This window comes from Podarcis vaucheri (genome assembly GCF_965113315.1).
Source record: "Podarcis vaucheri genome assembly, chromosome: 14".
NCBI classification, from domain to species: Eukaryota; Metazoa; Chordata; class Lepidosauria; order Squamata; family Lacertidae; genus Podarcis; species Podarcis vaucheri.
The window spans coordinates 728,714-741,906 of record NC_138752.1 but is presented as its reverse complement, the minus strand read 5'-3'; the positions used below and the strand labels follow the sequence as shown (position 1 = coordinate 741,906).

Genomic DNA, 13,193 nt, shown 5'->3' with positions numbered 1-13,193 from the left:
TCTGAAGCTAGGCAAGTGAGGAATAACAGCATTGCCTTGGACTCTAATGAGCAAGCATAGACAGTCCTTTCCCTTTCCCCCTGAGAGCCACATGCAGTGGGGTTGGGGGCTTCGCTTCATGGCACTGGGGATAGTTGGTGGTGGGAGGGACCTGAGGTGAAGGCCAACAACAGAGTCACACACACATAGTCATTCTCTCTCTCTCTCTCTCTCTCTCTCTCTCTCTCTCTCTCTCTCCCACACACACACACACACACACACTTGAACAAAAACACATGTGTACTAGGCCACCTGTATGGGTTGCATTGCTGAGGGTCATGCCCGTTGTAGCAATTTAAAGTGCTGTGCTAGATGCTGCATGATATTTTTAATTATATTTTTATTGATTCTTTTGTTTCTTGTATTTTATTGCATTACAATTTGCATTTCATGCAATTCAAATTTTCATGAAATAAAATGCAACATGAGAAGTAATAAGAATAAAAATGGAGATCCATATGGCTGTTCCAGCCGACGTGCCGTGAGCCACCAGAATGAAGTGCTGTGCACAACTGGTGGCCCACAGGCTGCAGTTTGGGATCCACTGCCTTAGCTGAGTAAGAACAAGGACGAAAATGTAATAAAATGTTGCCACTGAGAAAAAAGAACAAGGAATTCCCACATGTGTCACCCCAAACACATTTCTTTTTCCTGATGTTAAGAAAGAATCTCAGCCACAGAATGAATCTTGAATGGCTACAGGACCTTGAACACATTAAATAATAAAAACAAATAAACCCTGACCCTAAAATGCTCCTGATTAGCATCTGTTAAACAATGAGATCATCTGCTATGAGAACATCAGTTTGGTCTGTCACTTTGGATTTGTTATTTCTTCATAATACTTCCACCTCCCGCATGGTTCTGTTTCCACAGCCTCCACCCACATGACAGGCCCACCTGGGATTCTGCCTTTGTGCCCCCCCTCGCCCAAAGACACAATCCTGCCCAATCTTTCTGCTGGCCTTAACTGACTTGTCCCACAAGACTCAGCCTGTGAGTGCCCTCCGGAGAAAAAGCCTAGGAAGAAAAGTCTTTTTCTTCCAATTGTGGAGACGGTTTTTTATTTTTGGAATCTGCTTGGAGCTGAGCACCCTGGAGAGAGTTTTTCTGTATGAACAAACTCCACTCAGTCCTGCTGTACATGCTCACTAATGCACAGAACTGTGGCACATCTCTCTCTTGCATTCCTGCAGCCTTTATCCTTCCGCTTGGGGTAGTATCTAAATGTGTGCTGTTGCAGGAATTTATGTATAGGTTGGGGGGTCCCCCTCCAGCAGATATCATGCACATGCAGCCCACTACCAAAACTAGCACAATCACTTTTGTGACTTTTGTGATTTGTCCCCACAAAACACTTTATCACAGTTTCTTCCTATCTATTCAATAGGCCTTTGCTGCACCATACCAAATGTAAGAATTCACTGATAAATGTATCTATGTACTGGGATGCGGGTGGCGCTGTGGGTTAAACCACAGAGCCTAGGACTTGCCGATCAGAAGGTCAGTGATTCAAATCCCCACGACGGGGTGAGCTCCTGTTGCTCGGTCCCTGCTCCTACCAGCCTAGCAGTTCGAAAGCATGTCAAAGTGGTAAATGGGAAGGTAAACAGTGTTTCCGTGCGCTGCTCTGGTTCGCCAGAAGTGGCTTAATCATGCTGGCCACATGACCCGGAAGCTGTACGACGGCTCCCTTGGCCAATAAAGCGAGATGAGCGCCGCAACCCCAGAGTTGGCCATGACTGGACCTAGTGGTCAGGGGTCCCTTTACCGGCTCACTGGAAAACCAGAAATTCATATAGACATGTGGGCTCAGCTACTCAGCAGCCCCTCTGCCTAAGTGATAATCCCTGGCATCCTGATACCTGAGTGCCAGACAGGTAGCCATTCCAGAAATAACAAACCCAGATGAAGACAAAAGGGTGTGATTAACTTGGCTGGGAAACAGGGAAATGTAAATATCCTTTTTGTTACACTTGATGGGTGTTCGGTGGAGGGCAAGGAGGACCATCGGGCAGGGTCCAAGATGCTCAGATTACTGCCACCAGACCTCCCCTTTCATGATGTAAGCGTGATGTATGAGTGATGTAGTTTTGGGGGGGTGTAACATGGGGATTAAGGATGCAGGTGGCGCTGTGGGTTAAACCACAGAGCCTAGGACTTGCTGATCAGAAGGTTGGCGGTTCGAATCCCCATGACGGGGTGAGCTCCCATTGCTCGGTCCTTGCTCCTGCCAACCTAGCAGTTCGAAAGCATGTCAAAGTGCAAGTGTCCTCATCAGTCAGGGCTGGCCCACCCATGAGGCAAGGTGAGGCAGCCGGCTCAGGTAGCAGGATCCACAGAGGCACCATATCCTCTGTAGATCTTTATCCTCCCCTAGTCCTTGATGTAGATCTTCACTTACCCCTTTTCCTGGGGGAGGGGGGCACAATTTTGTGGTTCACCTCAGGTGCCAAAGTGAATCATAGAATCATAGAGTTGGAAGAGACCACAAGGGCCATCGAGTCCAACCCCCTGCCAAGCAGGAAACACCATCAGAGCACTCCTGACATATGGTTGTCAAGCCTCTGCTTAAAGACCTCCAAAGAAGGAGACGCCACCACACTCCTTGGCAGCAAATTCCACTGTCAAACAGCTCTTACTGTCAGGAAGTTCTTCCTAATGTTTAGGTGGAATCTTCTTTCTTGTAGTTTGGATCCATTGCTCCGTGTCCGCTTCTCTGGAGCAGCAGAAAACAACCTTTCTCCCTCCTCTATGTGACATCCTTTTATATATTTGAACATGGCTATCATATCACCCCTTAACCTCCTCTTCTCCAGGCTAAACATGCCCAGCTCCCTTAGCCGTTCCTCATAAGGCATCGTTTCCAGGCCTTTGACCATTTTGGTTGCCCTCCTCTGGACACGTTCCAGTTTGTCAGTGTCCTTCTTGAACTGTGGTGCCCAGAACTGGACACAGTACTCCAGGTGAGGTCTGACCAGAGCAGAATACAGTGGCACTATTACTTCCCTTGATCTAGATGCTATACTCCTATTGATGCAGCCCAGAATTGCATTGGCTTTTTTAGCTGCCGCGTCACACTGTTGGCTCATGTCAAGTTTGTGGTCAACCAAGACTCCTAGATCCTTTTCACATGTACTGCTCTCAAGCCAGGTGTCACCCATCTTGTATTTGTGCCTCTCATTTTTCCCCCCCAAGTGCAATACTTTGCATTTCTCCCTGTTAAAGCTCATCTTGTTTGTTTTGGCCCAGTTCTCTAATCTGTCAAGGTCGTTTTGAAGTGTGATCCTGTCCTCTGGGGTGTTAGCCACCCCTCCCAGTTTGGTGTCATCTGATCAGGATGCCCTTGAGTCCATCATCCAAGTCGTTGATAAAGATGTTGAATAAGACCGGGCCCAAGACAGAACCCTGTGGCACCCCACTAGTCACTCTTCTCCAGGATGAAGAGGAACCATTGATGAGCACCCTTTGGCTTCGGTCAGTCAGCCAGTTACAAATCCACTGAGTGGTAGCATAGTCAAGACCGCATTTTACCAGCTTCTTTACAAGAATATCATGGGGCACCTTGTCAAATGCCTTGCTGAAATCAAGGTAGGCTACATCCACTGCGTTCCCTTCATCTACCAGGCTTGTAATTCTGTCAAAAAACGAGATCAGGTTAGTCTGACATGACTTATTTTTCAGAAATCCATGCTGACTATTGGTGATCACAGCATTCCTTTCTAGGTGCTCACAGACTGTTTGCTTAATGATCTGCTCCAGAATCTTCCCTGGTATTGATGTCAGACTGACTGGGCGGTAATTATTTGGGTCCTCTCTTTTCCCCTTTTTGAAAATAGGGACAACATTTGCCCTCCTCCAGTCTGCCGGGACGTCGCCTGTTCTCCAGGAATTCTCAAAGATGACTGCCAGTGGTTCTGAGATCACACCTGCCAGTTCTTTTAATACTCTTGGATGCAGTTCATCTGGCCTTGGAGACTTGAATACATCTAAACTAGCCAAGTATTCTTGTACTATCTCCTTAGTTATTCTGGGCTGTGTTTCCTCTGCTGAATCGTTTGCTCCAAATTCTTCAGGTCGGGCATTGTTTTCTTTATCGGAGAAGACTGAGGCAAAGAAGGCATTGAGGAGTTCAGCCCTTTCTGTGTCCCCTCTTTGCATTTCACCATCTTCTCCTCTGAGTGACCCCACTGTTTCTTTGTTCTTCCTTTTGCTACGGACATACCCATAAAAGCCTTTTTTGTTGCTTTTAACCTCTCTAGCAAGCCTGAGTTCATTCTGTGCTTTAGCTTTTCTGACTTTGTGTCTACACGTGCTGGCTATTTGTTTGAATTCCTCTTTGGTGGTTTCCCCCCCTTTTCCATTTTTTGTACACATCCTTTTTTAATCTTAACTCAGTTAAAAGTTCTTTAGATAGCCACCCTGGCTTCTTTAAGCACCTTCCATGTTTCCGTCTCATTGGTATTGCCTGACGTTGTGCTTTTACTATCTCCCTCTTAACAAACTCCCAGCCATCATGAACTCCCTTTCCTTTTAGTATGGGATCTCACCCAGCACTTCCCTAAGTTTTATGAAGTCGGCTTTCTTAAAGTCAAGAAATTGAGTCCTAGTATGCTTGGCTGCTCCTTTCCGCTGTATAGTAAACTTCAGAAGAGCATGATCACTCGCGCCTAATGATCCTTCCACTTCTACCCCACTAACCAGGTCATCAACATTGGTTAGGACCAGATCTAAAATGGCTGTTCCTCTTGTTGCTTCTCCCACTTTCTGGACAATGAAGTTGTCTGCAAGGCCAGTGAGGAATCTGTTTGACCTTATGCTCTTGGCTGAGTTTGACATCCAACAAATATCCGGGTAATTGAAGTCCCCCATTACTACTATCTCCCTTCCTTTTGCATGCTTGGCCATCTGTTCCAGGAAGGCATCATCTATGTCCTCCGTTTGGCTTGGGGATCTATAGTAAACTCCCACAATGAGGTCTCTGTTATTCTTCTCTCCCTTAATTTTGACCCAAATGCTCTCACTTTGGCTTTGAGGTTCTAAATCTTGGATCTCTTCACAGGTATACACATCCCTGACATATAACACCACTCCTCCTCCTTTCTTGTCTGGTCTGTTTCTCTGAAATAGATTGTATCCCCCCATTATTACATTCCAATCGTGGACCAGGTTTCAGTGATGCCTATTATGTCATATTTAGTTTGCTGTACCAAGAGCTCAAGCTCATCTTGTTTATTTCCCATGCTTTGCACATTAGTGTACAGACATTGAAGTCCATTAATCATTCCCCCGTGTCTCTTATTTAAGGATTTTTTCCTCCCACCACTAGGTCTGCGTGCTGTTTGCTCCATTTGGTCTATGACATTTGGATGATCATCTTCATCAATTGATAGACTCCTATCTTCAGGAGCACTGTCTCCCTCCCCCACATTAGTCAGTTTAAAGCCCTCCTGATGAGGTTTCTGAGATTTTTGGCAAAAACATTTCTCCCAACCGTTGTGAGGTGCAGCCCATCGCTTGCCAGAAGTCCATCTTCAAGAAACTGCAGTCCGTGATCTAAGAATCCAAACCGTTCCTATTTACACCATTTGCGAAGCCAGCTGTTCACTTCCACTATTTTTCCCTCTCTCCCTGGGTCACGTCGTTCAACTGGGAGGACAGATGAGATGACAATTTGTGCATTTAGTTGCTTCAATTTCCTGCCGAGAGCCTCGTAGTCTCTTTTGATCTTCTGGAGGCTATTGCTTGCAGTGTCATTGGTTCCCACGTGAACCAAGAGGAAGGGGTATTTGTCAGTGGGTTTTATGATTCCTTGCAGTCGTTCAGTTACATCTTGGATCATAGCCCCGGGGAGACAGCACACTTCCTGAGACATCTTGTCAGGCCCACAGATCACTGCTTCTGTTCCCCTCAGTAGGGAATCCCCTATCACCACTACACGCCTCCTCCTAGGTTTGCTCGGGGTTCTTCCGTGAGCTGTCCGTTCCAAGGTCGCCTGCACATTCCCTGAGGACTGACTTTGCTGCTCGTCTTCATATACCTGATTGACTGTAATGAGGGAGAGATCCTCAAATGGAGTCTGCTCTTCGTCTTCCATGCAAGGGGAGAGGACCTCAAAGCGATTGTGTATTTCTAAACAATCAGAGCGAACCCTGGGCCTCCTACTTCTTTGAGTCACGTTTCTCCATATATCTGGCTCCTGTGTTGGTGAACTAGCCTCCTTCTCACGGGAGTCCCCTGTCTCCTCCTTGGTGGAGACGGTGTGCTCTGTTGCTTCCAAGAAGAGCTCCAGCTCTCTAATTCTTTGGAGCGTAGCTACACGTTCCTCCAGTTGCTGGACTTTGTCTTTTAAGAGGGCAATCAACATGCAATTGCTGCAGGTAAAGCTGCCTGCAACCTTTGGCAAGATGGCAAACATTGCGCAGGAACCACAGGCGACTGCAGCTGTTCCCTCCCCCTCCATCTTGAGAACGTGTCGTTGGGGGTGGCTACAGCAGTCCTCCATCATAAAAAGCGTGAAGACAGGACAAATAACTCCCCCCACAAGAAAAAAACCCTAGGTCTCCCCCAACAAACGTTTGAGACTAGCTCCCCTAAATCTAAAAGATGGATCAAACTGCGCGCGCCTAGCGCTGCGCGCTGCTGCCCTGCTAGCTCTGATAAGCTCCTCCCACAGCTAATCCTCTGCCTCAACAGAAACCCTGCCCCCTCTGACCTTTGCACAGGGAGAACAGCTAATCAGCCACAAAGAAACACAAACACACAAGAGAAAACCCTTTTTGCTCCTTCTTCAACTGCTGCCCTGCTAGTGTCAAGAGAAAATAACAGCAACATCTCTGCAAAGGCATTGAATCTGCAAGGGGAGCTCAGATCAGGAGCCTGCAACTCCCTGCTGAGCCCCAACAAAGGAAAACAGGGAAAATGTCACTACCAAATGTTGCAATTTACTGAGAAATGTATCTATATACTGGCTCAATGGGAAAACTTTAGAAATGCATAAGAAATCACTCATTCTATCAATATTCTCAGTTCCAATGGCATTTAGGACCCAGGGAAGTGAGGTATAAGGGGAGGGGTGAGTGGGCCCCAAGAGGTTTCAGACAGATAACCACCTCAATCACAATGCCAGCCTGCCCCATAGTGGGATGAAGCTTGGCCAGGGAACTGTAAATACTTTCCTTTGTACTGTGATGGAATAAGTGTGAAAGACTGTATTTGAGTGACGGGGCATGACTGGATGTCAGGTTCTACCTGAGACCCCATCTTTTCTGTGGCATATCTATGATGTCTTGATGATGCATCCTGAGATGTATTATGGGAAACTTCGGGAAACTTTAAAATATTGATGTAACCATTGTTCGGGGCTTCTGGCTGCTTTGACTTTGTGGTAGTGGGAAATCTTGTTGCAACAATAAAGATAAGGCCTACTGGCTGCTGTTATGCTTCTATCTCCTGGTGGAGGTGTCTTGCCTGACCTGAACCTATGGGAGTCAAGGTTAGGCGATTGTGGGGTGCTCAAAGGACTCCCTGTTACATTACAGACTGGTTATACTCCTCTAGAGTCAAGGCCTTTCCACCATCAGTGGAAAAGTCCCCACTGGTACAGGCGCTTTGCTGGATTGTGGTGGTTGCTGTATTACACACCCTGCCCTTGCAAGCTGGAAGCCATAGCATGGATGTATGCTGCCATCTTGTGGCAATGTTGCAGCATGGCAAGAGATGGAAAAACAGATGGTGTTTGCGGCATCCAAGGAAAGAATGCAAAAAGGCTGTCTCCTTTTCTGCTTCACCTCCTCTGTGGGAAAATGATTGCTTGTACATAAGAGCATGAGCAGAGTTCTTATTATTGCAGAGTGATTTTACAGCACGAGATATTGTTAAGAGCATGATGAGCACGTGAACACCTCATGCTAGACTAAATGATTGGCTCACGTAGCATAACACTCTCTTTGTCTGCGAGCAGGGGCAAGGTTGCATTCCTTTGATTTGTTACTTTTGGGTACGGGACAGAACAAACGCTGTGCTGGAGGAGAGAGGATGAATTATTTTCACTGGACACAATAAACATTGCATGGCAAAAGCCAAAGCTTTTTCTTCAAGTCATCTTGGTGTGAGACTGATTATTTCGGATGTCGAGCAGGCTCTCAACACTCCCCACCACCAAGCACCCATCCAATGCCTCACTTGGTGTCAAAGTCTAATGGAAAAACTGCAGCAGCATGCTGCCTGCTTTCTGCAGTCCCACCCTTTCCTCTTCCCTGCCACAGCCAGCAACTAACTTGCTTTAGCAGCTAGATCTCAGAGCTGAGATCCATACGGACACCTGCTTTCAGATTCTATTTTCTCCGCTAATGCTGAAAACAGAGGTCGGATTCTGGTGCCTGGGAGGGTGGGGAACCTGTAGCTCTTCAGGCACTGATTAACTACAACTCCCATCTGTTGAATATCTGCCTGTCCGGTACATTTCCTCTGCGCAAAACCTCTGTGCAAAGCCTCTGTGGGAAACCTCTTCAGGCAGTAGCAGAGCTGAGCAGTGGTAGGAAATTCCACACCGTCATCCCTCACCGCTGGCCACACCGGGCAAGCAGCTGAACACAACAACATCTGGAGGGTCTCATGTTTATAATTGCATTGAGATTCCACATTTCCTCCAATGAGCTGAAAGTGGCAACCACAGCTCCCCCCTCCCCCCAATATTAATCTCACAACAACCCTGTGAGATAGGTAAGGACATTGTTGATTGGCTTCTTGGCCAGGTGGGGGATTTGAACCCTGATGTCTGAGGCTGCAGGCCCACAATCTAACCAATATACCATGCTGGCTCTCACTATACACAGTAGGGAGTGATCAAAAGCTAACTTGAAAGGCTTAGGGCTGTGGGATAAGGAATGGTCCAATATCTTTTGCTGCTTGTGGTAAAGGACCAGATGGTGCCACCCCTGCCATCCCATATACAGAATCTGACTGGACTGGCAGTTGATGCTGCAACCCTAGTGACTGGATAACATCCTTCAGTTCCCTGGGGGCAGCAGGCTAACGAGAGGGCATAGATTATGCCACATGGCATGCACAGCTCTGTCTTCCAAAGGAATGGTGCTGTGTATATGTCTGTAGGATCAGGTGGAGCACCTGGGGAGAGCACTGTGCCACCAGCAACCACTGTCTGAGGCAGCCCCCTCACCCTGCCTAATGATAGAGCCAGCCCTGTGTGGTTCTATGTTCTCCTTTCCCGCTTGGCCACTTGAGTTCTGTTCCTTCACTCGACTATTGCAGGCTGATAATGAAGGCCCTGATCATCCTAAGGGCATTTCACACCTGATACTAAAAGCACTTTTGATTTGAAGCTCATTTGCCACATTCATGTCCCCTTACAAATATTGTCAGTGAGACACAGAGTATGCCAAAGACATGCCTTTAAAACTGAACTCACAGTCCAGCACACTCTTAACAGCCTATGCCATGGGTAGGCAAACTAAGGCCCGGGGCCGGATCAGACCCAATCGCCTTCTCAATCCGGCCTGCATGATTTTACATGAGTAGAATGTGTCCTTTTATTTAAACTGCATCTCTGGGTTATTTGTGGGGCATAGGAATTTGTTCATTCCCCCCCAAAAAAAAATATATTCTGGCCCCCCACAAGGTCTGAGGGTCAGTGGACTGGCTCCCTGCTGAAAAAGTTTGCTGACTCCTGGCCCTCTACAGTTGTATGTTGAAACAGGATTGTCCCTTGGAGCCAACCTGGCTGAGATTTCTGTTCAGCATCCTCACCCCAGCATCCTCAAACACCCCACCCCCACCCCTTGCTTTGGTTGACAAGGTACCTGCAGTCCCATGTTGACCATCAGCACCGGTGCCTCGTCATTGCTTGGGAGAATGTCAATGTAGACCGTCCTGGGTTGGCTCTCTTGGTTGTGCTTGGAGATGTTGGCGACCACTGTGAATCTGTCAACCAACGACTCACTGCCATCATGCATGTATTGAACAAGCTGATGCTCCACCTGAATGCAAAGAGGACACAGACATTTTTCTGCAACAGGTCCCAGGTTCTATTCCCAGTATCATAGAATCAAAGAATTGTAGAGTTGCATGGTACCCCAAGGGTCACCTAGTGCAACCCTCTGCAATGCAGAAATTGCAGCTGAAGAATCCCTGAGGGATGGCCATCTGACCTGTGTTTAAGACCCCACTGCTTTATGAGAGGGGCCCTTTTGCCATCAAAGAGCTCTTACAGACAGAAAGTTCTTCCTGGCGTTTAGTTGGAATCTCCATTCTTGTAACTTGAAGCCATTGGTTTAGGTGTCTCCAGGGCAGACTGGAAAAGACCTTTGGCTGAAATCCTGGAGAGCCATGGCTGGTTAGTGTGGGCCAGGGGAGGACAGAAGAGCCACAGCTCAGGGGCATAGGACCTGCTTGGAATGCAGAAGGTCTGAGGCAGGACTTCCCTTTTGCCACTCTTTTTCTAGGAACACATCCGTGCTTAAAAACTTAGTGTCCAAGCTTTTTGTTTTCCTAAGCCCCAGAGCTCTAGACCAGTGTTTCCCAACCTTTTTTGGGCAAAGGCACACTTGTTTGATGAAAAAAATCTCGCGGCACACCACCATTACAGCCCCGTGACGTCAGCGCGCAGCGTCACGCCGGGAGGGACGCACGAAAGTGAAAGTTTTCAATTTTTTCCCCTCCCCCTTGCCGGGGAACCTCCAAGCTTTGGGGGTGGGGGGGGAGGAGGCAGCAAAGCGAGGGACTGAGGGACGGCGGCAGCTGAGGCGGCGGCGGCTGTTGTGGTGGTGGCAGTGATAGCGGGCGGAGGGGCGGCGGCGGGGCCGAGGTGGCCGGCGGCGGCGGGGGAGGCGGCGGCGGGTGGAGCAGGAGGGCGGCCGAGGCCGGTGAGGGAGTAGGGTTGCCCGGGGCTTGAGGAGCCGTCGCCGGGAGTTGCTGCTGCTGTTGTTGCTGCTGCTGCCCGGACATGCCGGCCTCCTCCTCGTCCGCTGTCTCGCGCTCCTCCCTTTTGCACGCGCTGCCCAGCCGCCGCCCCATTGGCTGGGTCCTGTCAGCTGATCCTGTGTTATTTCCTGTGTGTGTGTGTGAGGGGAGAATGGAGAGAGAAACCTCGGCGGCACCACCGCGGAGCCGCCCCCGGCTCGACGCGGATCCTCGCCGCCGCCGCCTCTCACCGCCCGACTCGCCCGCCTCTCTCCCACGGCACACCAGCCAACATCTCACGGCACACTAGTGTGCCGCGGAACACCGGTTGGGAAACACTGCTCTAGACTTCAGGAGGAATAGAGGGACAGGGATTTTTTATACCTCATTAGCTAACAATAGCAAAAACTAAAAAGCGTTCCTCCCTACATTAGGTCACTAAAAGTTATGGGGGGGGGGACCAGGAGTGGCTATTTGCTTGAAGGGATTGTGAATTCAGTTTTGGTACTGATCAAAATTCCTGAGCTTTTCAGAGCCAGCCTGTTCTCTAATTCTTAGCCTAGGTCCATGCTTCTGAGCCACTATTTTCTACCATGCTCTGGCTTGTGGATCACAGGTTTCTTGTGCTTAGGGGACCCCCACCCCACTTTCAAAGTCCTAGTCAGGCAGCTAAGCCAGGAGGTTTATGGAGTCTACCCCATATACATTCAAAGCACCACAACGCCACTTCAAACAGCCATGGCTCCCCTCACAGAATCCTGGGAACTGTAACTTGTTAAGTGTGCTGAGAGTTGTTGGGAGAGCACTATTCACCTCAGAGAGCTACAATTCCCAGACTTCCCTGGGAGGAAAAGGAACTGATAGTTAAGCCACTCTAGGAATTGTAGCACTGGAAGGAGCCTCCTAACAATTCTCATTGCCCTTCACAAGCTGTAGCTTGGGCTCTTTGGGGAAGCCATGGCTGTTTAAAGTGGTAAAATACAGCTTTAAATATCTAGTGCAGATGGAATTGCAGCACAAGCAGCTTTCTATGTTCCTAGAGCTGGCACAATGTAGTGTTTATGCCTGCAATCCTGTCCACAGCTTCCTGGCAGTGAGCCCTACAGAACGCAAATGGACTTACTTTTGAGCAGAAATGTAGATGATTGCCCTGTAAAAAACTATGCATTTCTATGGAATATATGTAGCATTGGGGCTTTCTTCTGAGTAAACTCTGAAGCATCGCACCCATGCATTGCCAGAAACACCAACAGGACTTCAGGTCAATGGTAGATGTTGCTGCCTTCTTACCTCAGACCAAGAAAATGCACTTAGGCTGCCCTCTTCGGGTCTCTCCACCTTCTGGAAAATGCCATGTTCTGGCGGTTCAACGATGACAAACTCCACCTTAAGAGCCGTGAAGTAAGTGCTGGGGATATTCAGGATGTCCATGGAGAGCACCTGGGAGCTCCCTTCAGTCACTGTCATGTTGTGCACCTCCAGTGGGAAAGAAATAGGAACAATCTCCAGGTCCACCACAACCCCTGCCAGGGCATCCACCCCGTTGGCTGTGATGTCAACGGTGAACTGGTCACCCTGTATCTCAGGGCTGGAATGGAGGTAGAGAACTTTGCCTTCATTGATGTCCTCCTGGGTGAAGGTCTGAATGGGATCCAAGCTGGGAGGCTCGTCTGAGGTGGGGCCATGAGATAAGGCCACCAGGAATCCTGAAAGTGGGGAGATGGTGACAATGTAGATGATCTCTTGGGGAGGGATCTCTTCATGTTCAACCTGTAAGATGGATGACGGTGGAAAGAAAATGTGGTCAACAGTCCTCCCAATCAGGAATGCAAATACCAAACCATCACTTGTGGTCCAGTTGCTGTAGTTGACTGATGCATCTTATAGGATGGGGGTCACCAACCTTTTGGGGCTCATGGGCCCATTTGCAAACTGGATAAACTATCATGGGCACCATGCTCACCCCTCCCACGTAATTAGGGTTATAATAAGTCTTTACACCTCCCCTATCCAAACTTAATGGGGGTGATTGGGGGCTCTTTTTAGCATCTTAAGCTTGTGTAATGGAAGTTGTGTTATGGTTTTAAGTAGAGAGCCAATGTGGTACAGTAATTAGAGTGTTGGACCAAGACCTGGGAGACCAGGATTCAAATTTCCACTCGGCCATGAAACTCACAGAGTGACTTTAAGGCCAGTCTGCATCTCTTAGCCTAAAGTACCTCTCAGGGTTGTTG

The 13,193-nt window shown here is 48.4% G+C and overlaps 1 protein-coding gene across 1 annotated transcript in view; it reads right to left on the bottom strand.

Moving 5' to 3' along the window:
• Positions 1–13,193, bottom strand: part of CSPG4 (chondroitin sulfate proteoglycan 4) — a 110,086-nt gene that overhangs the window by 8,108 nt on the left and 88,785 nt on the right. The window contains exons 4-5 of the mRNA XM_082198000.1: positions 12,250–12,729; positions 9,861–10,037 (exon numbers count right to left, since the gene is read on the bottom strand). Coding sequence (XP_082054126.1) covers positions 9,861–10,037; positions 12,250–12,729 — 657 coding nt within the window. The remainder of the gene's footprint in view (positions 1–9,860; positions 10,038–12,249; positions 12,730–13,193) is intronic.